This window comes from Anas platyrhynchos, chromosome 29, assembly GCF_047663525.1.
Source record: "Anas platyrhynchos isolate ZD024472 breed Pekin duck chromosome 29, IASCAAS_PekinDuck_T2T, whole genome shotgun sequence".
Classification (NCBI taxonomy): domain Eukaryota; kingdom Metazoa; phylum Chordata; class Aves; order Anseriformes; family Anatidae; genus Anas; species Anas platyrhynchos.
In genome coordinates, this window is record NC_092615.1 from 1512354 (window position 1) to 1535639 (window position 23286).

Consider the following 23286-nt stretch of genomic DNA (forward strand, 5'->3'; position numbering starts at 1 on the left):
GGAGCCGCCACAGGCAGAGGGGAGGGGGCGGGGGAGGGGGGAGGAGCGCGGGGGATGCTGGGAGGCTCCCGGGCGGAGGGGAGGGGGGGGGTGCGGGGCCGGGCGGGGGGCGCCGCCGCCTCGGTGAGGGCAGGGCCGGGGCCCGGCGGGGCGGGTCGCGGGGCGGGGCGGGGCCTCCCCTCCTCACGGGGCCTCCGAGAGGGGCGGCGGGCTGCCAGGGCCCGGGGGGGGCCCGCTGAGGGGTGAGGAGGGCGGGAGGTGGTGGTGGTGGTGGTGGTGGTGGTTGCGGGTGTTGCCCCCCCTCACGCCGGGCTTCGCCTCAGGTTGGGCGAGGGGGGGGTGGGAGGGGGCTGAGGGGAGATGGGGGGGGCTGAGAAGGGGCTGAGGGGGCTGAGAAGGGGCTGAGGGGATGATGAGGGGGCTGAGGGGGAGGTGAGGGAGCTGAAGAGGGGCTGAGAAGGGGAGATGAGGGGGAAGATGAAGGGGCTGAGGGGAAGGTGAGGGGGCTGAAGAGGGGCTGAGAAGGGAGCTGAGGGGGCTGAGGGGAAGATGAGGGAGCTAAAGAGTGGCTGAGGGGGAATATGAGGGGCTGAGGAGGAAGATGAGGGGGCTGAGGAGGAAGATGAGGGGGCTGAGGAGGAAGATGAGGGGGCTGAGGGGGAAGATGAAGGGGCTGAGGGGGAAGATGGGGGGCTGAGAAGGGGTTGACGGGAAGATGAGGGGGCTGAGGAGGAAGATGAGGGGGCTGAGGAGGAAGATGAGGGGGCTGAGGGGGGAAGATGAAGGGGCTGAGGGGAAGATGAGGCAGCTGAAGACAGGCTGAGGGGGAAGATAAGGGGGCTGAGAAAGAGTGCTGAGGAGGGGGCTGAGGGGAAGATCAGGGGGCTGAGGGGAGCTAAGAGGGATGAAGGGGAGCTGAGGGATGGGGAGGCGTGAGGGGAAGCAGAGGAGGCTGAGGGGGAGCTAATAGGGCTGAGGGGAGAGCTGAGAGGGTTGGGGAGGGGGGACTGAGGGAGGAGCTGCTGCCACCAGGCACTCTCGGGAATCCGCCTTGGCTGAACCCGGTGGGCGCCCGGAATGTGCCGGCAGCGGGAAGATCTCTCCGGCGGCCGTGCCCCGGTCAGGGACCGCATTGTGCTGTTTTGCTACAGGGGGAAAAATGGCCTCTCGGCGGATCACACGGGAGACGTTTGATGCTGTGGTGCAGGACAAAGTTAAGAGGTATCGCATGGAGCGGACTGACGCTATAGACAACACAATCCATCATTTTAAAGGTAAAGGAACCCGGGCATGACGTGCCGTGGATTACAGCGGCTGCCGTGGCGATAGCTCTCTTCGATTTCTTGGCTGCTGCTTAGGCGTATTTGCCTGAAACGTGGACTCGTGCTGGTGTTTTTCCACATCCATTTTCATTTTAGAGGCTAATGGCTTGGTATGGCTAACGCTATTTTAATGTGGAGTGCAAATTCCAGGCAAAACCCGAATTTTAAACAAAGGAATTCTGTTTGGGCTGCATCTGAGAGTGGGTCCAATTTCAGGGCGGTCTCCAGAGACATCACTGCAGGGTGGAATTCTGTTGATGTCTGATAAGTTAAATAAATGTAGGGGTGCATTTGAGGCTTTTGAATCTTTGTATTTTGTGTTTTTTTTAGAGGAAAAAAAAAAAAAAAAAACTAAAAGTGGGATTTTAATTTAGGGAATGCATATAAAACATCTGCAAATTCTTTTGTCTCCTAAATTTCATATTTAAAATGTCTAGGTAAATAACATGGATTACATTCATACAAAGCTGGGTGTTTTAAAACGAGATCTGTTTTCTTTAAGTTGTCTTAGCTTCAAAGGAATTACTTCTTTTAAATACTTAATCTTTTGCCTTCTGAATTTAAGTTCCACATTTGGGATTCCTGGATACCGTACAGGAAATTCTAGTATTTCTGCCTGCAATGTTATCTCAGATGATTGCATATGAATTTGTAGAAAATATCTTCTGTTCAGCTGTGGAATCCTGGCATTCAGTGTGAGAACAGAGCTTCTGATTTTTTTACACCAGAGAGGTCTCAGTAGAAGCATTATTCACACAATATTGGAATCTTCCTAGACTGAGAAAGTTGTGATCGAGTAGAAAAGAGGCTTTCTAGCAGAACTTGTATTTCAGCTTTAACAAGAGCAGAAGAGGATTTAATAAATTGTTTTGCAATGTACACATAGGCATTTTGGGTCATTTGTTGCTTTTTACATATTACGAGTTGTTCAATGGATATAGAAAAGCAAACAGGGCTATCCTAAAGTTCGGGATGCACACTGTTCTTCAAAAGTTTTGGTACATCGACTCTGCAAGCGTCTAAATGTGCCTATTATATTTTTTTTTCCTAAGACTACTTCAGTGCATCAGCGTATTTCTGTTTTTCTCATTGCAGCTCATTCAAGGCCTGTCCCAAGACCAAGATACGAAGACAATTTCCACGATGATGGACGATACGACAATGCCCAGCACCATCCCCACGATGAATGGAGTGAAGACCCTAGAGATGAGTTCCCGGGACCTTCTTACAGAGCTGCGAGCCCTCTCATTAGGAAAGAGAACTATTACCACGAACAATACGGCCGCCCGGTGACTCGTGACCGAGAGTTTGGCCACCCAGCATCTCGAGAACGGGAATTTGGCCGCCCAGCAGCTCGTGACCGGGAATACGGGCGCCCGGCTACGCATGATCGGGAGTATGGACGCCCAGCATCTCGCGACCGGGAGTACGGGCACCCGGCCTCTCACGATCAGGAGTACGGGCACCCCGCGGCTCACGACCGGGAGTTTGGGAACCTGGCTTCTCACGACCAGGACTACGGTCATCCCGACTCTTGGGAATCCACTGGACCGCATGAAGCTGACTTTAGTTCTGCAGATATTTTAGGTGATTTTAGATCGCCGGGACTCATGGAAGATGAGTATGGCAACATGGAAAGCCAGGAGTACGAGGTGGAGTTTGTGATTCAGTCTGACAGCGAGTTCCGACCCCCGGTGCGGAGGGGCAACATTGGCAGGGGCAGAGTTCTGCGAGGAAAACGTATTGCGAGGGGCGCTGCTAAAACGAAAATATTCAAAGCAGATATCAAAGCTCCCCTAAAGAAGTGGAACATGAAAAAACTGCAGCCAGGCCCTGAGCAGAACCCAGCTGTGCAACCTGATCAACTGCCAGAAATTGCTGAACGCCCTAACCTGAGGCCAGTGCCTCTCCAGCGCCCTATTCAAAGGCCAGCTCTAACAGCCCAGAGACCTATTCTCAGGCTTCCAAAGCCTGCGCACGTTTTTAGAAATCTCAATTTTGATCTTGTGGACAAGTCTGACATTTTCTCAACGTTTGGAATACAAATCATAAAGTGGGCTGGATTTCACGCCATAAAAAACGATGCGGAATTTTCCCGGCTCTTCGGAGCTCTCTTTGAGCTGGAGACAGAAACCTGTGCGAAAATGCTTGCTTCGTTCAAATGCTCCCTCAAGCCAGAACACAGAGATTACTGTTTCTACACTATCAGGAGTTTACAACATGCTGCTTTGAAAACTCCCAAGGTGGACAATGAATTTTTAAATATGCTGTTGGACAAGGGTGCTGTGAAAACAAAGAACTGCTTCTTTGAAATAATAAAACCTTTTGATAAATATATAATGAGGCTACAAGACCGCCTGCTAAAAGGTGTTACACCTCTGCTCATGGCCTGCAATGCTTACGAGTTAAGCATTAAGACCAGTGGTTTTGGTAACCCCAGAGTAATGGCAAGTGCTTTTGAGACCACTGTTTCTCTTTGTCGTAAGTCTTTAGCACTTCTGGGTCAGACCTTCGCGTTAGCATCTGTTTTCAGGCAAGAGAAAATACTTGAAGCTGTAGGGCTCCAGGAAATGGCTCCAGCACCGACACTATTCCCCAATTTCGATGATTCCATGTTGTTTGGAAGAGAGTACATTGAAAACTTGAAGGCTTGGTTAGAGAAAAGCGGATATCCAATTCAGATGAAAAAAGCTGAAGCAGAGTCCACAGTGCAGCTTCAAAATCCCCCTCCTGACACTCAAGTTACAAGTGAGTGAACGGTTGTAGAATGCCTCGCAGTATATAATTGCTTCATAATTGCTTTATTTGTCACTACTGCTTCATCTCGTATCTTTTATGGCTTTACTAGGTCAGGAATTCCAAATTCTGGGAACTCCATGTAAATCCCTAGCAGTGCTGAGGCAGGAAATTTTGTCTGCTGTAGCTATCACTTCCAGTTCTGTGCCAGGCTGTACAGATGAAAGTACATCCCCTTCCTGCCCTCTCCCACATGCATGAATGTTTCAACTCAAGGATTTTCACCTCGTGCATTATTGCACAACATGGAATTTGAGGAAGGAAGGTGAGGAGAGCAACCTAGGGACACAGACTGTGCTTTCAGCTGGCACAATTTGGCTACCTCAGCTGCCCTATCCTCTAACATCACATCTTCCCGATAGGCCATGACCACACCTGCAGCTGGCTATGTTACAGGATAAATATTGGCATATAAGCAGAGTCCGAGACATTACCATTACCAGTTTTATCAGATGCAGGCCCATATTTTTAAGTTGTTTACATAAAATCTATAGGAATGCCATTTTTCCTGCTGTCTTAGGCCAGTTCATCCTGTCTAAAGCATTCCTAGCCATGACTGTACTCATCTGCTCTTCCCTAATTGAATTTTGGATACTTTTGCAGTGAGGTCTTGCAACACAGACACCAAGTGACTAATAATTTGCAACTAACCCCTTTCAGAGTAGTGCTCGAATGGGACTTATTTTGTTAATTCTCCTTAATTTCTTTCAGTACCAAGAGCGGGCATTTTTTGTGCCAATACGTTGAAAAATCGCAAACGTCAATATGCCAAAGAATAACAAAGGTGACGTATTCATACCCTGTCGATGAAAATAACTCAATGGCTGCATTTTATTTCTTCCTACAGTCCCCCAGCGAGCTGATCGGAAAATTGTAGAGACAATTGAACAGCTAGTGAACAGCATTGTTTCGGGAACCTTGTCTGCCAAAGAGAGAAATGCTCAAAAGAACAGTCCTGAATACTGGTAGGTGTGTTTGAACAGTATGCCCTGCTACTGCTTTGCTCTCCTGAAGGTATTTGGATTATATTTCATTAAATTCACTATTTTATTCAACGGGTGTAAGATCAAAGCCTGTTGTATATTTAACTAGATTATTTGGAAATCTGCGTGCTTCCTAATGTCCCTGGAAATTGTCCTCTTGCTCCTGTTTTGTGTAGTAGACCTCGTTCCTTTTGATCTGTCAAGAATGACTGTATGTCAATCCAAGTTCAAGGTACTCAAAATGATTTACATTTACAAGGTGAAAATATTAAACGAATGCGGTTAAAATAAATATATAGTAACATTTCAGACTTACTAGCGTTCTACAAGTAATGTTGGAAAATGAAAGCTGAGATGCTTCCAAGTGTAATAATCTTTTAATATGACAGTGTCGCTCCATGTGTGAATTGCAGCATAGCTGATTAATTACAAGCCAACAGATTTATGTCAAAACCTTCCATCATTTATTTGCTTGGCAGACTTTATATTTACTTGTTGCTTTCGAAATGAAGTTGCCTCTTAGGCTTTCAGGTTTAGGCTTTGTTTTATGTGTATAATTTTCTTTTTATTTAGGTTCTTGTCTGATGAAGATAGTCTAGAATACAAGTACTACAGGCTGAAGTTATCAGAGGTGCAGAGACGGACATCATTGGGAAAAGAGGCAGGTGGTGAGGGCAGAACACTAGAAGATGCTGCAACAGAATCGGTCAGAGCTATGTTGTATGCCAGGAAAGTCGCAAGTATTAAGAGAAGGCTATTTAAAAGGAAAAGGCTGGGAATTATTGCACAACATGGAATTCGAGGAAGGAAGGTGAGGAGAGCAACCATAGGGACACAGACCGTGCTTTCAGCTGGCACAATGCTGAAACACCAGGACAAGCATCTTCAGAGTTCAGTCGAATCAAAGCCTTCTATGTCAGAAACCAACACATCTGAGAAGAATTCTTCTCTTGATGCAACCTCATCTTTGCAATGTGCCACCAGTTCAGAGGCCCCTCTGCCAGCAGAAGAAAAGGCGGATTCTGAGGATTTATTGGCACCATCTGAACTTTTCCTACCGTTGCCCTCTCAGTTTCCTGATGGTAAGTGACAGTTCAGGATTAGATTTTAAACTGCAAATTAAACTGGAAATTCTAATCATCATTTGTTCTGTGAAAGCAGATAGTTCTAAACTGTGCTGACCTTCCAGTGATGTAGGTTTTGTATGGCTCTGTAGATAAGGAGTGTTCTGTTTTCTGCAGTGGATGCTAAAACGATGGAAACTGCTGAGAAGCTTGCCAAGTTTGTTGCTCAGGTAGGACCAGAAATTGAGCAGTTCAGCATAGACAACAGTGCAGATAACCCAGATCTGTGGTGAGTAACCTACACGTTTATCTGTCTGACCAGTAAGAAAAATCAAAATATAGCTAAACGATTTTTAAAGTGAGATTTCCTTTTATTATTTTTTTGACACGCATGCTTTTATTTGATATGTTTAGGGATGGAGGATTTTGAGCAATACTTCCTCTTGTCCTGTTCAGCACCTCTATTAATGGTAAATGTCCAAAATAACTAAGAAAGAAAATCATTTCTCCAAAATGCACGTATACTGAAATATTTATTCTTTTTCTTTTGTATCCTAAGTAGTCAGCTTGCATCTTGAAATAAGTGTTCTGCCAAAAGTGTTTTCAATCTTTTTTATTTTTTCTTTTAAATGAGGCTTTGATTACAATGGCCTATGTGCCCCAGCATAAATTAGCACAGATCTTTCACTTCTAGTTGTACTGTGCCAACAAAATTGGAGCCCTGTTGTTTTTTCTGTCTCCCTCAGAATCAATAAATCTATTTCTACATACACCACATAACTGAAATTTGGAAGGCCTGAATTCTCTTCTGGGGTCTGCTGTTTGCCTTCTGGGTGATCTAGAGCTAGCTTTTTGTCTTAGTTTGTCCATCTGCATAATGAAGATAATTGTACTAAATTCTTCACAATGCAATTTGGGAACCACACCTCTTAAGAGCTAAGGAGAATGACTGCTGTACTTAGCACATGTTGTAGGGGAATCCTACAGTTCTTCAAAAACATCTGGAATGACTATTCAAAAAGCTAATAAGAGATTTATTTATAGTATCTTGCTTGTAGATAAGAAAATCTTACTGATACTAGTTTTCACTGTAATTTTTGTCCAGGTTTCTACAGGATCGTAGCAGTTCTGCTTTCAAATTTTACCGCATGAAAGTCTATGAGTTATGTCCATCTATCAACTTCAGTGCTGTGCCAGAAGCAACCGATGCTGGGGAAAATGCTAAACCTGAAGAGAGAAATTTGGATATTTCAGAAGAGGAGGAGGAGGAAGATGAAGAAGAAGAGGAGGAAGACAATGAGGAGGAAGCTGAGTTTGAAGAGGATATTTCTCGACCTTTGGAAGAAATCGAGCAAGCAGAGGAGGGAGAAGAGGATGATATCTCAGCAGGTAGAAGTGCGGAAAACCTTGCTGAAGAGTTGATTTCCAAGACAGGAGAGGAAATTTCAACAGGTGAAAAGCAGCTAGCTACATCATCTGATGGTGCTATACCAAATCTGTCAACACAGGCATCAACTCCTGCTCCTGGTACCTTATTTCCCCGCAAACGAATCAGCAGCAAGTCTCTGAAAGTCGGTATGATTCCTGCCTCTAAAAGGATATGCCTCATAGAAGAACCAAAAGGTGAGTGCTACAAGTAAGTTTTGTGCATATCAGTACAGAATTTGTGCCTTTTATGTACTTTGTTACCGATTGTTATTGGCTGAAAGATTAACAAAAATGAATACAGTGTTCACTTGAGATGGAAAAGGAAATTCTGAATAAATGGTGTGACTTTTTTTTGTATTGTGGCATAATAGCAAACTTTGTTATTTGAGACAGAGATTACCTGCGTAAAACATCATTCCTCAGTTACCTCTGATGTATGTGAATGTTATCTTTTTTCTGGGGCTTAAAAAACCCACAGTAGTAATTTTTGCAGGTTTCAGTTCATCAGTGTATGACAGGTTTAACAGGCCTAAGTATAGCACTGAACACATTTTGAGTATCTGACAACTCTATAAATATATTTAGACTTTGGATTGGCCTGCTAAATTTTGTCAATACAGCCACAGCAGGGAGGTGGGTCATGATATCCTAAAAATTGAGAGATAAGTAGCTTAAAGCTGATCATATGTGCTCTGCAGCTGCTTTAACAAATGTGTTTTCTCTGTGTAATGATATTTATTGGTGAAGGCTGTCATTTGTGATATGAAAATGATATACAATAACCCCATATAGGTCCAGTCTGAATTTTCTGTCAGAGTATTACAGAAGCTCATGGAAAAGGAAGGCCTAAAGTCCTTATCATCCATCAGTGTATTGCTGGCAAGATATATCCCAAACTCTATGCATGAATGCACTTGATTCTCCTTTTTTTTATGTAGTTTGGGGGGCAGAGGGGAGTTGTCTGACTCTTTGTTGTTGTTGTCGTTGGGTGGTGTTTTTTTTTTCATTTTGATCTTTCTTGATGATTCTGGCCTTAGGCCAAGGCATTGAGTTAGAGTTCCACTAGAGCATGTACTTTTTGAATTCTATATTAAAATTGGTTTTCTTTACAGCTGATTCTTGTCTTTGATTTGACTTGCAGTGCACGAACCTGTCAGAATTGCTTATGATAGGCCTCGTGGTTGCCCAGTTACAAAGAAGAAGAAGGTAAAGAACTCTTCTGGTTTGCCGTTGCATTCTGAGAATCAACTGTCTTTGTAGGAAATAGCCTCTGAAAATGTGTTATTGTCAAAAATTCAAATTAAAATCGTAAAAGCCTGGTTCTCAAAAAGACTAAATCTGAAGAGAGCCATGACTCCTGTTATCTTGTCCTCTGTCGAAATTAAACATTCTATGATTAAAGCACTATTGAATAGCTGTGTGTTACGAAAGAAAGGAGTGCATTGCTGTCTGGAAAATGTAATTTTTTTAGAACATTTAATGAAATACCATTTGCCTGCTGCTGTATTTGTAGTATGGATTCAGTCATTAGATCGTTTAGTGGTTGTTAATAAAAAAAACAAAACAAAACTACCATTTAAAATATGAAAGTGTACTCTATTTTAATAATGTAATTAAACAGATTCTGAACCCGAAATATATATATATATATATATATATATATATATATAATTTTTTTGGTAAACTAGCAATACAGATGTTTACTCTCAGACTTTTTTGTGTGGCTACAGGAAGTGCTGCTTAAAACATAATTTTGCATTTCCAGAATCTTAAAGACAATTAGTTTATACGCTTTTGGGGGGGATTAATTTTTAATATATTATCTTCCTCTATACTAACAACAAAATCTTTTTAAAATTTTTTTCCTCCCCACAGAAACCAAAAGATTTAGAATTTTCACACAAGAAACTGACAAACAGGAATGTAGGTTTCCAGATGCTTCAGAAGATGGGCTGGCAAGAAGGACATGGCCTGGGTACACGAGGAAAAGGAATCAGAGAGCCTGTAAAAGTGTATGTAATGGGAACAAAATACAGAAATCTGACAGCTGTGAAAAAGGCTGGGATTCTGGTAGCAACTATTTTAATCTAACCCACCTTGATGTGGCCAGTTCCGTGTTTTGTTTCCTTCTTGATGTTGGCCTCTGGCCTCAGCAAAGTTGAGCGTGGAGACTCCACGCATTTTTCTGGCCAGGCTGGGCAAAGTGTGGTCTGGAAGGTGGCTGTTCCTTGCTGTGCAATTTGACATCACTGAAGGCTGCAGTGTGAATGCTGCAGGGTGTGGACACTTCTAAAGATACCTGTGTGCCTCTGTTATTCAGGAGGTGTTTTGTTTGGTGTATTTATTTATTTTTTTTACACCTAGTATTATCCTGGGAATCTTGCTGCCGTGCTAGGTACATACATAACACATAAATAGATTTTAGGAATATTATAAACAGTACTCCCTAGATGTAGGCAACAAAAATATTTTCACTGTAAATACGTAATGCATTCCACTGCATGCTGAAAGAGGTAAGTGCATCTGCAAGGTAAGTGTGTTTTTTCCTTTTAAGTGTAGTTTTGTTTTTGAATCTTTGTTTTGTCTTTTAAAGTTGCTGTATCCAGTGTCCACTGCTGCCAGCACAGAGAACGGATAATATCTCCTTCAACTCTCTGACTGAATAAGGAGGCAGAATCAATTTATTTCTATCTAAACCCATCTGCTAAGCTCTCAAGTCCATGCATATAGTTTGTGGGTTAACATTCTGGTTTCTGCAGGGATTTCTATTTTCTTTTCATGCTTTTCACAGTATTGGTCATTTTAATTGGTGGCACACTTCCAGTTGTTTGTTTTCCTTTCTTCTTAACGGCTCCCTGTGGTCTCGTGGCCATTACTTTTTTTTCCATCGATCTTTTATCTGCAGCAAATGGACAATGACAGAGCAGTGCACCTCTCCTATGGCTGTCTGGTGATCACAAATGTTTAGAACCTCGGGTTCTTAACTTCAGAACTTGTTGGGACCAAAGATAATAGTAATTTTATTTCATTTCTAAAGCACAAGTCTTGCTGCACAGCTAATCGTAGGCTAATTGTAGCTTATCTGACAGTTAGTCCCTCACATTCTAAAAGTTTCTGGCTGTGGTTAAGAACTGCAATTTAGTATATGAAAATACTGTTTTTCCAAAGTAGTGAAGGTCTGCTTTCTGTACCCCTTACAAAAACTTGGTTACTTTTTCTGTAACAAAGAGGTAAGTCCATATCTGACTGTTTTCACGGTGTCTACCTCTCTTTACTTTCCAGCTGAAGTCATTCTGTGAACAATACATTCTCAGTGAGAATGAAACCAGTGCAACTTAACATTTTGCATTCCCTTGTTTGTTGCTTTGATACAGTGCTGTTGTTTTTTTTTCACTTAGCAACCTGTAGCCTCTACACTTTCCTCCCCATTTCTCCTCCCAGCTCTTCTACTGATGACTTGTTTAAAAGTCCATGTGCTGTCTTATCTCCTCTGAGCAAAACGGGAAGGATTAATAATCGTAGCCACTCCAATCCCAGCATAGAGCTTATCTTGATCATTATATAATGCTGGTATCTAAAATTGATACATGGAGGCACATCAGTTGTTAGTGGAACCTGAGGCTCGTTTTTATTGGAAAAATTATGGCCCATTCTATAGTTCAAGAGGCATCCTAAAACCAAAACAAAGAAAAAAACAAAACACACCCACTTAAAGGCAGAACACTGTTGTGGAATAGACATTCCAGTGAGTAATTATCTTATGTCTTTGATTAGTTTCTTTATTCTGAAAGTAGCCTAGAAGAGGAACTATAGTGTAACCATCAACAAAAAAAAGCGTTCTTTCTAATTGGAAGTATGAAGCAGCCATTATGTAATGGAATCAGCAAATGAGGTGTCTGCTTCAAAGAATTCATGCTCTTAAAAAAAAAAAAAAGTTCAAATAAGTGTTTTAAGAGTGTGTATATATAAGGTATTTGGTATTCTGTAAGCTGTCGAATTCTTTTTGGGAAGGCCTTAAATGCAGGGAGCATATTGTGGGAACAATAGGCCTTCATTAGACCAAGAAATCAAGAGGATCTTTTAGGGGCTTTACTTCTAAATGTAATTTAAAATGTGACTTTACTTGTTCATACAGCTGCAATGTCAGACTCAAGTACCATTCAGAAATAAAAAGAGCATCCAGGATTTCTGCTGTGGACTGTAAAGTTGAATTTCCATCTCAGAGCCTTTGAATGTTCTTTTAGACTTGCACAACAACCTACTTGGCTTAAGTGGACCTGTTATTACAGAACTTAGATAAGAACCATTTTTCTCTAAGATTCTCAGATTAATTTCAGTACATGGGGCAATCTGAGAAGTTTTTCCTACTTCATGTAATTAAATCTCTAATAGGTAACACTTACGTAACTGACCTGGAGGATAAAGCTGGCACGGGGTTCCATTCCTGTGGCAGAGTTTTCATTAATCTTAGCTTGGTAATGGGTATGGCCTATGCAAATAGCCTGGAGAAAGAGATGTTTTTGTTAATTATTTGTGTCTCTGCGTTCTTGTGGGTCATCCTCTCCCATCTGCTTCCCGGGTAAAAAGCTGTTTTGATATAGTTGAGGCCTGTCTGCTTCTGTTGGCAAGTTTGGATGAAGAGAGATGAGTTAATGACTTTTTTTTCTTGAAAGGGCAGGACCTCCAGGTTTTGTCTGTGGTGTCTGTTGTGCAAGACTTTAGCTTGCTTGGGGTACTAGAAATCTCAGGCAAGCAGCATTATGTTCCCTTGGTAAAAATTTCATCTTTCATGCAGAGTTAGTGGTGTTTCCTACTTACTCCTCAATGTCTCTGACTTCTGCAGTTTTTGAATTGTAAGAAACGAGGCAATTTTCACCATCTTTTCAACAGAGAATCCTATCTGCCATGAATAAAGTGGTTAATACAAAAATTCATGTAAGAATTTGATCTGTTAGATGATTCTATCTATGCTGTTCCCTTAATATGGTAGGAACATTTTCTTCTAGTGGGTGTTTGCATGTGTAACGGGAGGTGGGCATTATTTTATAGTTGATCTGGTATGTCAGGTACCAAGCCTTTGCTCTCTTCCTCCCCCCAAGTGAAGCAGAGGTACTTTCCACTCGAATTGTGTCTGTTGGAAGGTATTGTTAAGATCTCTTCTGCACATTGTCAAATGTAACGGAAACAGTGTGTTCTAACTATTCATTTTACTCCCTAGGGGTGCTACCTCTGCAGGGGAGGGCTTGGGTGTTGCAGGGGAAGAAAATAAAGAAGATGCATTTGATGTTTTCCGTCAAAGAATGATACAAATGTACAGGCAGAAAAGAGCAAGTAAATAGGTATGTGCAATGGGCAAGTCTGGTTTGTGAATTCCTGCAAAGATTAAAATACCATTATTTTTTTTTTTAGTCTTCCCTTACCAAGAAAATATGGTTGTTTCCATGGGTTTATCTGGCTCCTTAACGTTTCAAGAAAATCCAGCCCTACCTTGAACTGCTGAATTACCCCAAATCTTACTTTCTAGGTATGACATAAAGAGACTCGCTCACTAGAAAGTGCATGGATATGCAAAGGCTGCTGTGTGAAAGATCTTCAGCAGAGTATGCCAGTATGAAGAACAATTTGTTCTGTAGTAGTGGACTTGAACGCTAATGTATTAAAACATTTTCCAAGGTTAAAGTTAGTCTTGTATTTAATTGTGCAAGCTAACAACTTGGATGTCATCTTCTGAGGAAGAAACAACTGATTTTGTTCTCGGAAGTGCCTGTTTACCTCTCTCTTTGGCCAAGTTTGCCTGTTTTGTGATGAGATGGCTTACTACAAAACAACATGACTAGCCTGCTTCAGCTCTGTTCCTTTCTGAAGCCAAGAACCTTCTCAGAAATTCAGATCTTAATGCAAGGCAGTCCAGTTTATATTTTACTACATTTTGTTGATGGGCTAATCTTCTGATTCATTTCTGGAGTCTGCATAAAGCAGTTTCTTTTCCTCTACACACCAATTTCAAGAAGAATCTCTACCTGTGTACTTATTTTATATAGGATTCTATATTATAAGTGTAGGATGAATAACTCAGTTCATCTGAGTCTGAGAACGCTAAACTCTTCCTTGAAAACTTCAGCTGCTAAGGTTTTCCATTGTAGCAAGCAAGCAGTACATATTTTATGTGTAATTTTTGATTTACACAAATTTGCAGCTCTTGTCCAGCAAATTCTTGAGTAATCTCTTTCCTTCTCAAAGAAGTTTTAAGTCATGACCAGGTGCAGTCCATTTGTCTGCAGAAAATGCTGAAGGAAGATACTTGGAAGTCAGATAATCAGAAGCGGAGCATCGGTTTTTTAAGACCATCAGTTCAGAGAGTTATTTCTGTTTCTATTAAACATTTGTTTTGCAGAAGTTCTTGATTGGAAAAAATCCCAGGAAATAAGACAAAAAGCTTGTCATTCTGAGGGACTATTCCGGAACATACTGAAAGAGAAGACTGGATTAATCTACTCTGCTTCAACAAAAAGCAATTCCTAACTTCTTGGTGAAGCAGCTCTGAAGACATGAAAGTTTTAGCAGTGTTACCACAAGGTCCAATCATTCATCTTTTTCAGGCTAGCACATCAATAAGAGAGAGATCTGTGACTGGATTACTGAAAGTGACAGAATGTAATATCACACTTTTTAGCATACTCCTTTCTCAAACAAGTCAAAAGTCTTCACTTGAATGTTACAGTACCAAAACCTACTTCACTGACATTCTCTTTAAAGAGTTTATCTTGAGCTGACGCATGTTCTGCTTACTAGGATTGAGTGCTGATGTTTTCATCCTGTATCATGCTTCTTGCAGAGCAAAGAGCTTGTGGTACACCACTAATAGCACCCCACAGTAACGTGGCAGCATCTCAAGTTTCTAACTGACAAATACGCAAGAAAATGTGCTCTTCAGTTATCAACTTGCCTGTACCTGCTGTTTAAAGAACAAAATTATACTCTCTCTATTAAAAAGCCTGCTGGTTGAAAGGGAGTGTCTTCGTTTTCATTCTGTAGCAACAAACTTTTCTTGCCTGTAACAACCAGTTCTAGTTACAAATGCAAGCTTGTTTTTTTCTTTACAGTATGAGTCTGTGAAACCAAAAGAAACAATATCATGTCATGGTGTAATTTTCTGATCACTCAGTTTTAGTTGCTTTGAAGCACATGATCAGTAAATAAAACCATAATGGCAGGTGTAGAAAAATATCATGCTGGTAGTTGTTTTTCCATGAGCATCACGTGTCTTCACCTTTACATTGCAAGAAGCTGAAGCATGAAGGCCAGAAATACAAATGAATTTATCTGGTTATTAAACTTGATTAAAGGATAGGTTAGGGGGTTCTCGTAGGCTTTACTTGGAAGTACTTAAAATCCATTTATATTTTGGACCACAGGCTACTTTAAAGTTTATCAGTTACGGTATTTGGCAGTGTACACTTATCTGTTATGTTCCCATTTGGGTTTGTTCTTCACTGCCTCTCTTTCTTTCCTGTGCCTGTTTAGCAGTTATGCAATGTAAAAACTCGAGCGTTGCAAAAAGGAGATCTGTCAGTCACAGCCTGTTTTAGAATGACAATCTGGAACCAATATTGTTGGCTTCTGAGCTATTTCTCAGATCCACTCAGAAGCTGTTCTTTTAGTTTCATTGATGAAGCTGCCAGTATTTCTGTTCACGATTTGTATTTCCTTGCAAACTTCCAGTTCACCTCTTCTTTGACATTCACATTTTGGAAGCAGTCTTGATTATATGTTACACTCCTTGCAAAAAGGCACAAGGCAAAGTGCAGTTTCACTTTGGATTGAAATCCACTCTCGCCCAGATCAGCATTCTGTGATACTCTGATTTAACCCGAGTTTGTTGGGCATGGTACCGTTTGGGGTGCATTTGCTAAACACCTGCTTACCCAATCTGGGAAAACTTGGTATCCAGATTGGAAAATGGTACCTTCCTTTCTGATTGCAATTCAGAGTGTAATGCTGTCTTGAAAATAAAGGTGAACATTGGGAAAATCTTAATCTGCTACCCTGGATGACTGTAGTGTGGTCTATCTTTCTTGTGCCAAACTTTAATTTTGGACGAGATATCAGCAGAGCAGTATTGGTGCTGAGATTCCAGTGTTGCTCTCAAAGTGGGTTGCTGTTTGCCACTTTTATCTTGTGTTACCAAGAGATGACCCTACGCTCCTTTTCCAAAAGGAATTTCCTTATATTTTGTCCTGCTTTTGCAGGCAGCTCTGATTTGAAAATTTAAATACGTGTACATGTGAAACGTTTGTTATGCAGATACATTGCCTTGTTTAAAGTTTACTAGCTTCTTTTCTGTTATTTTAGTTCCAGGCTCTCTTCCATGAAGACTGCAAGCTTCAGTGAACATTTTAACTAACTTCAGTGGTGTGTCTACTGTCTTTTGGTTGTTTTTTTGTTTTTTTTTTTTTTTCTCCATTAATCTTGTAGAGCAATTTGCTAGTTTCTGTTCCGTGCAAATTGGCAGTAGTGCTTAGCTAGTAACATTAGCTGCTTATGTTATTGGATAACTGACATTTCTTTTTAGTGTAAGTAAACATGTTAGCATTGTTAATCTTTTAATATCTGCAATAAATGTAGAACTAAACAATTTCTGGTTTAAATGTTTTGCTTGTGAATTTGGCCATCTGTAAGAGATATGCATCATTTTTGGCACTAACAAGTGGAATTGAGATTATGCAGTGTTACATTAGTGTAAAGCAGGATTTTATAGTGTACGAGGGAAGGAAGGTCCCTCTGTTTCTGTGCTGCTAAGTGTTTCTGTTGAGAATACCCACTAAAATCATTTCTTAGTCACTGTTTCATGTGGCTTCCAGTGCTTTAAACCCATACACAGCAGTGTTACTCCACAGGAATGCCAAAACCAAGGTGCCCCAGTCAGAATGCAAGAGTTTTACCTTTTATTCCCATATCCCAGGAATTAGTTGTCTCTCTGATTTTCTTTATGTACTGACTTTGGGAGAGCAAAGCTTTCTCTTTACGTATATGTGTGTGGTTTACTGTTGCCTTTAAATTCAAATTCCTTTATAAGACAGGATATGAGGGGGAAAATTGCAACAAAATGAAATTTAACAATTGTGCAGCCACCTTCTATTTAGAGGTGAAGTGAGAGTGTTTATTTTGCTAAAGATACCGGCTAGGTGTCCTGTCCCTTGCTTTTATACTGACAGCTGTGGCATGCTTTACTAGACAAGCTGAAGTCCTGGCTATGCCTTTTTCTTCCTTTTCCTCCTTTGCCTTCAACAATTTATTATATTTAAGGACCTGGTTCTAGAAGAAGGGATGCTTGCTCTCGTTGGAGAGAAATAAGGAGATCCCCATTTTGGGGGAGGTGCTCTAACAGAGTAAAAGAACTATAGTTAATAAATAATACACTGTTTGGAGTAATTGTGTTGGAGTAATATGGATTTTTTTTTGCCTTCAAGGCTTTTCTTTGGTGTAATATCAGTGATATTTTTCCTATTTATTGGTTTTTGTTTGTTTATTTTAGACAACACTACAGCATCCTTAGTGTGAACACTTAATCTGTGCTGAGATGTTACTTCTCAAAATCAATGTACAGTATTTTTTTTTCTATTGATATTCCGTTCTGCTTTAAAGTTTATCCTGATGTATGGTGCCCAAAGAAAGTCTGGACTCAGAAATTCAAATACTGTTATTTTGGATTGTTTTCTATCCTACAAGCAGGTATATTTTCTAATTGAAAATGATCTCCTGGAAGTGCTGTACCATCTGTCATTCTGCATATCTCATGACTGAGTGGCCAATCACAACCAGACTGTAGATTTGAGCAATAATAAACACCTGAAATGAGAATATGCTCAAAGAACAATAGGGTACTTCGGAAATAACTAGTTTTTGTGAACCTTGTTAAGTAGGTAACTTGCTGGATTGCAGCAAGTGTGGAAAATGTTTGCATTATCTGTGGGCAATAAAGTTACTGCTGTTTAAGAAAGTGCTAGCACACAGTGTGTTCTCTTCAGTCTTTGGTGCCTAATTCACGTCATTAGAAAGTTGTGCTAATTTCCTTGAAAATCACTTCCTAGCCAAGGCTTTGCTCTGAGAGGGAAGTCATATCTCATTATCCTGCCCCTAGGTAATGAAGCAATGGAAAAGCGGCAAATACAAAGGAAGAAAATCCTATTTTTAAACAACTTCCTCTTTGGCAGTTATCTGTTACAGACTATTTCATTCATGGGATTAACAAAAGTTCCCATCTTTCAACAGTTTACAAGACCTTTTTCAGAAACTGGAACTGTTGTTGGATAGGAAATCAGAACTTTGAAAAACAATCTAAAATGAGAGAGAATTGACAAGTCCCAATCCATAAATTCTGGCTTTATTTGCCTCAGCAGTTACTGTGGGCTATTTTCCATTGTTAGTGGGAGGAAGGGTAGTAAAGGCAGTTTGGTGCAGTTCTGATTTATCGTGTACACCACATACAGAAAACTCCAGTGAAATAACTGTTCCTGTTCAGTGCTGGCAGTGACACGTAAGTTGCTCTGAGGATGCGGATCCCTTCTCAGATGTGTACATATGTGATGTGGATGCACCTCCCAAACTCACCATTTAATCCTATGTGTAACCACTATATGATACTATATAATAAATACTAAATACTGCTACTACTACTAATAAAGAAGACAAATTGTTCTGGGTGTAATTTGGCACAGAGAGAAGAGAAATAAAAAGCAGCTGTCCCTGCCGCCTGCCACCAGTCACTTCCACACCTTGGCCCCACCACGGTGCTGGAGAAGCATGCACTAGGAAAGCCAGAGGGAACGAGGGGCTTCGTTAGGCACCAGGGAGTGGGATTTTCCTTCTATTTCCTCTGAAGTCCTCTCACGGCGCCCGGTGTGGGGACCCTGAGCGGCCACGGCCCCCAGGCCTCGGTCACAGCCTGTGGGGTTGTGACAGGAGCGCCGCTCCCTGAGGCGCTGCGGCCATCTTAGGGGGGTGGGAGCGGGGTCCATGGCTGGCCTCAGGGGTCACAGTGTGGGGTGCAGGGTTTGGGGTTATCCCCTGTGGGGCCATGGGGTGATGGTTGTGGTGTGGCTGGGTGGCCCTGCTTCTGTCCCTCAGGCTTGGGCCACCTCTGCTCCGCTGCGCCACAGGTGCCGCCCAGCAATGCCCCTCAGGGAAGGGGTTGGAGCCACGCGCTATGGGAATCCGGGCTGGGAATTAAGTTTTTTTTTCCACAGAAAGAACAATGGGATGGGATGGTCACAAGCGCCTGGTGTCGTTTACTGCCAGGTGCTGTGAGCAAAGCTGGTCACGGGAAAGTCTGAAGGGTGTGGAAAACGTCTGTTCCCAAATAGCACGGTCACATCGAAGGAGGCCTCTGCTGGTGGCCAAGAAAACATTTTGGCACTTACAGGCATGGGCAGTACCTGTGCAGAATCACACGCTGGATTACAGTACAGGGTCAAACACAAGTTATTTAATAGTATTTTGAAGTTTCCAACCCGATTTATTAATTTAAAACTATTTTAACACAATATTTTACTTGGCTTATGCTAATGTGAACAGTTTCCTCAGCTGTTGGCGTTGCCACCAGATGAAAGTGCAAACAGAACAGAGATTCCCTTCATGAAAGCAGATGTGGAATCTGACTTTGTGGTTTCTGTAATTGCAGATGACACTACCTAGCTTTAATTTTGCTTTCAGTTGGCTGGGGGGCATATTCTTTTAGGTGCGCTGCCAAAATTTCAGGCGCAAGAGTATCTGATTGAAATTAGTTTAATAAAATATAAATTCTTTTTTCATAGCATGGTTGATTTGTATACATATATTACTTTATAATACATATAGAAACTGGTGAATTATTGTAGAGAAGAAAGCGGTCGTAGCGATGATTTTTCTTCGACCCTTAAAGTAGCTGACTGCTGCAAAATGCTCCCACTAGTTCTTACTCTTTGTAAAATCATGCTTAGATACCCTGCTGAAAATCCAGAACATTTCAGCTTGCAAATGAGAATCACAAACTCAGTGCAAAACTAATAAATAAATGCATTGTTTGCTGGTAATAACTTGGACTTGCCATCAGAGTAGGATATAGTTCTGATTAGTATCAATATAAGTAATAGCTATGAAATCTTATAAAAGGGGCACAGTTGACCATGTCTTATAAAAATGAAGGTAACCAATGTTATGTTAACTTATGCTTTCACATTCTGTTATAGGCAATTTCTTAGAAAAGCTACCTTACAGTTATACTCTGCAAGAAATGTGGGGTTATTAACTAGTTTGTAGACTGTGAGGAAAATAATGATTTTTGTCTTTCAAAGTTTAGTTGAAATAACTAAATGTCTCGAAGGAAATTCGGCATTTTTATATACCTTTCTGAAATGTAACAGCAATTGGAATCATGTTTGTTATTTTTTGTTTCTAGTGCATTGATAATTTTGCCCGGAGTATTGGATATAATACTTCTTCTGACTTGCCTGACAAAGTCTTGCAGTTTGTTAGAGATCACCCTCTAATGGATAATTCTGTAAATCCATTCGGTAATAGGCTTGTGCACTGAAGAGAAATTCAAATTACACCAGGATTGTAGTAGACAGAGTCACTGGCCTAGATAAACAAACATACGATGTTATGTTTCTAGGAACAGGTAAGTGTTTTTATTTTAGCAAATGATACTTTTCATTTTTATGTATTTTGTAGCAGAATTTTTATGGAGACTTCAAAAAAGTAGAAGTATTCATTAGCTGTGTTTGAAGTTTTGCATTCAGATGCTGTCTTGCTAGTTTAATATTTTCATACCAGTTAGATTAAATGTTTTTGGCTTGTTGGACATTAAAAGGCTCTCTTTAGAAATTTTCCATATCAAAGGAGGCTTCACATAATGATATTTGCAAATTCAGGGATTGTTTGAGGTCTTTTCTCCTGGAAAAAAAAAAAAAAAAAAAAAAGTCATTGCTTCTCCCTTACTGAAATAAAAAATAAACAGTGCTTTGAAGAATTTCAGAAATTCCTTATGCCTAGGAATGTCTTCTAAATCTCCATCTAATTTCATCATGAGTTATCAGGCTGCAACGTTATGCAATGTTAAGACAAGTTTATCTTTAAAAATACATTTCTTTTTATGTAGATGACGGATATTTACATAAAGCTTTCACTTGTGATGGAGAAATGTTCATTGTGGAAGAGCTACAGCTGTTTCTGTCCCCTGAGACTGTGCCATTTCTCCAGCTGTCTTGTAAAAAGGTAGAACTTCTGTCCCTGCATATGGAAAGTGACTGCTGTAATAGCTTGCCTCAGGCCTTGCTCTTCTGCGTTGTTCTGACTTTTAAATAGTCTGTAAATGCTTCATAATTCTACTTCTATCACATAGTCATTAATATCAGAAGCACAGTACATCTTCTTATCTGTAGAATTTTGTGTGTGACAAAAAATAACTGAAACAAGCCTTTATGATCATTAAAAAAATAAGGAAGGAGCTCTGACATTTTACATGCTGTTTACAAAGCTGTTTTTTTTTTTTTCTAATTTGTATTGCCATTTATTCTTATAAGCTTTTTAGTTAATGATTTTTTTTTTTTAATAAATACCAAAAATATTATAATTCATGTTAGAAAATAGGAGCTTAAGATCTCACTGCCATTGTAAAACAAGAACTCCCTCCTGTGTTTCTAGGGAATGCTCTATGTAGGATCCAGCTGCCAGCTCCTGTGTGCCACCGATACAAGCACTGCTTGGATTGCATCTTGGCAAGAGATCCTTACTGTGCATGGTCTGAGTCTCCTAATGAAGGTGTTCTACTGGCAAATCAAACTGGTGATACAAAATAAAGAGCTGTTGTTTCACCTGCACACCTGATGTCAGATTGATTTATAAGTGCACTCTTGCTGTCTGCAACACAAACTCAGGATGATTCCTAGAAATGGCATCGCACAAGCTGAAACACTTTTTTTTTTTTTTTTTTTTTTTTTTGTTCGTGTGTGTGTGTCTGTTTGGTTTTTATTTTTGTGTTCCCCCAGGAATTTAATTCAAAGTTTGAAATACGGGGATGCTTCCAGATGCCTTAACATATAGGTATGTGAGCATTTGTTGAAAGAAAGAACATTTTAACATTATGCAATCAAAATATCAAAACATTTTCAGTTTGTGGTCACTGGAATTCCTACATTATTGAAAACCACAGAATTAAAATCATGCTGTTTATTACTTTTGAACTAAGAAAGATGAGAAAAACGATGTTCATCTTAAATGTGTTCCTCTGTCAAATCTGGCAAGAGTAGTGTGGAAGTTTAATGGGAGCAGACTTCAGGAGAAGGACTCTAAACACCTCCTCTGTGATGGAGGAATACCAAAATTTAATGTGATAATGGATGAGGCTGGATTCTCTGGTTGTCTCTCAGTAGAGAAATCCAAAGGGAAGGAATTCCTTATCACTGGGGCCTGCTGTGCCCTTTATGTCCATCAAAATACGGAGAAGACAAATATTAATGCCGCAACAAATAAGTACAACGAAGCAGGAGCTGAGGGTTTTAAGTCTTCAGTACCAGCTTCTTTACTGAAAGAGGCAACAAAACAGAAAGCTGTGGACAGACAAAAAGAGAAGGTTGTTTTACAACTCCTGGGGGCTGGTTTTGCACTTCTTTTCTTATTTGTTTGGAGTTTCTACAAGGGTCATTTATCTCTGCCTTGGAAGATGAGAGAAACCAGTTGAAAACCACCAATGCAGATTGTTTGGGAAGTCCAGTATTGGCTACAGAGGGATCAGGCAGCAAAAAGGAGAGTTCAGCCACACAAATGGACACGTCGTTTGTTAACGAATAAACGCTTGTGAGCTTTTCTTAAGGAGTGCAGCCCCAATGCACGGCACAGTGCAGGTTTTACGGAGAGCTTGCAGCTCACTGAGATGTTTGGTTAAGATGATGTTTCCTGTTAAGGACTGTGGAATGTAAATTTGGGAAGGAGTCAGAAGCTCGGAGCTGGAGATGACAAGCTGCATTGTGTATTACACAGATGCGTTACCACGTAGTGCTTAAAAGCAAAATTCCTTCTTTGGGTACCTTTTTGACACATTAAAACCACAAGAATAAATTTCTTTCAAAAATTGACGCTGATCTACTTTTTTGTCATGTTGGAGTTGCCCAATTACATAAATTAATACTTCAGAAGCTAATAATACTTAGTATTTAGCGCTTTTCACCTTCAGACTTTGTGTTTAATCTACGAATAGCAACTAATTAAGTCTCCCAATGCCCCAAGAGGTTGCTACTACCCTCATTTTTCATGAGGTTAAATTACTTGTCACTGACCATAGTATTCATGTCAGATCTAATGCTTTGTTAGAAGTTCCTGAGTCATCTTCCTATATTTTTTCTTTCTCTATTTTCCTCTCCTTTCCCTTTATTTAACCTTTCAAAAGGCTTTCCATACATTTATTTTTCTAATGTGTTTTTAGTGACCTTTGTGATGCATCTTTCCCTGTCCGAAAATGCCATGAGCTGACTTATGTACTGCATCATTGTTCTGGATTTATGTCTGAGCTTTGGTCAAAACTCAGACACTGTAGCTCCTTTTATTAAAGGCCATTGAAAGTTGAGCATTTTTTTCTGAGACACTTTTTTTTTTACATTTTCTAATAAATGTTCTCTTATGTTTTGTGATTTGAAAAATAACATGGGTTCTCTATTA

General features: G+C 40.6%; 1 protein-coding gene and 1 pseudogene across 12 annotated transcripts; both read left to right on the plus strand.

Annotated features, from left to right (window-relative positions):
* Positions 1–44: 44 nt before the first annotated feature.
* On the plus strand, positions 45–17593 carry SUGP2 (SURP and G-patch domain containing 2). 12 transcript variants are annotated; one of them, XR_011805283.1, is made up of 12 exons: positions 108–242; positions 1152–1274; positions 2418–4070; positions 4966–5083; positions 5675–6183; positions 6343–6454; positions 7271–7788; positions 8735–8799; positions 9469–9605; positions 12812–12932; positions 13003–13117; positions 13988–17593. XR_011805283.1 is itself a non-coding variant. In XM_072029289.1 (11 exons), exons 2-10 carry the CDS (start codon positions 1160–1162, stop codon positions 12930–12932), a joined length of 3348 nt encoding a protein of 1115 aa, XP_071885390.1. In that variant the 5' UTR covers positions 45–123; positions 1152–1159; the 3' UTR covers positions 13988–17593. The 12 variants fall into 12 exon arrangements, 9 of the variants coding, with proteins under 9 accessions (XP_071885390.1, XP_071885388.1, XP_071885386.1 ...); XR_011805284.1 differs by having other exon boundaries at positions 15946–17593; XR_011805285.1 differs by lacking the exon at positions 13003–13117 and having other exon boundaries at positions 7271–7554; positions 7674–7788; positions 15946–17593.
* A 2177-nt stretch (positions 17594–19770) lies between these two features.
* Positions 19771–23195, plus strand: LOC139999726 (semaphorin-4E-like; annotated as a pseudogene).
* The last annotated feature ends 91 nt before the right edge of the window (positions 23196–23286 follow it).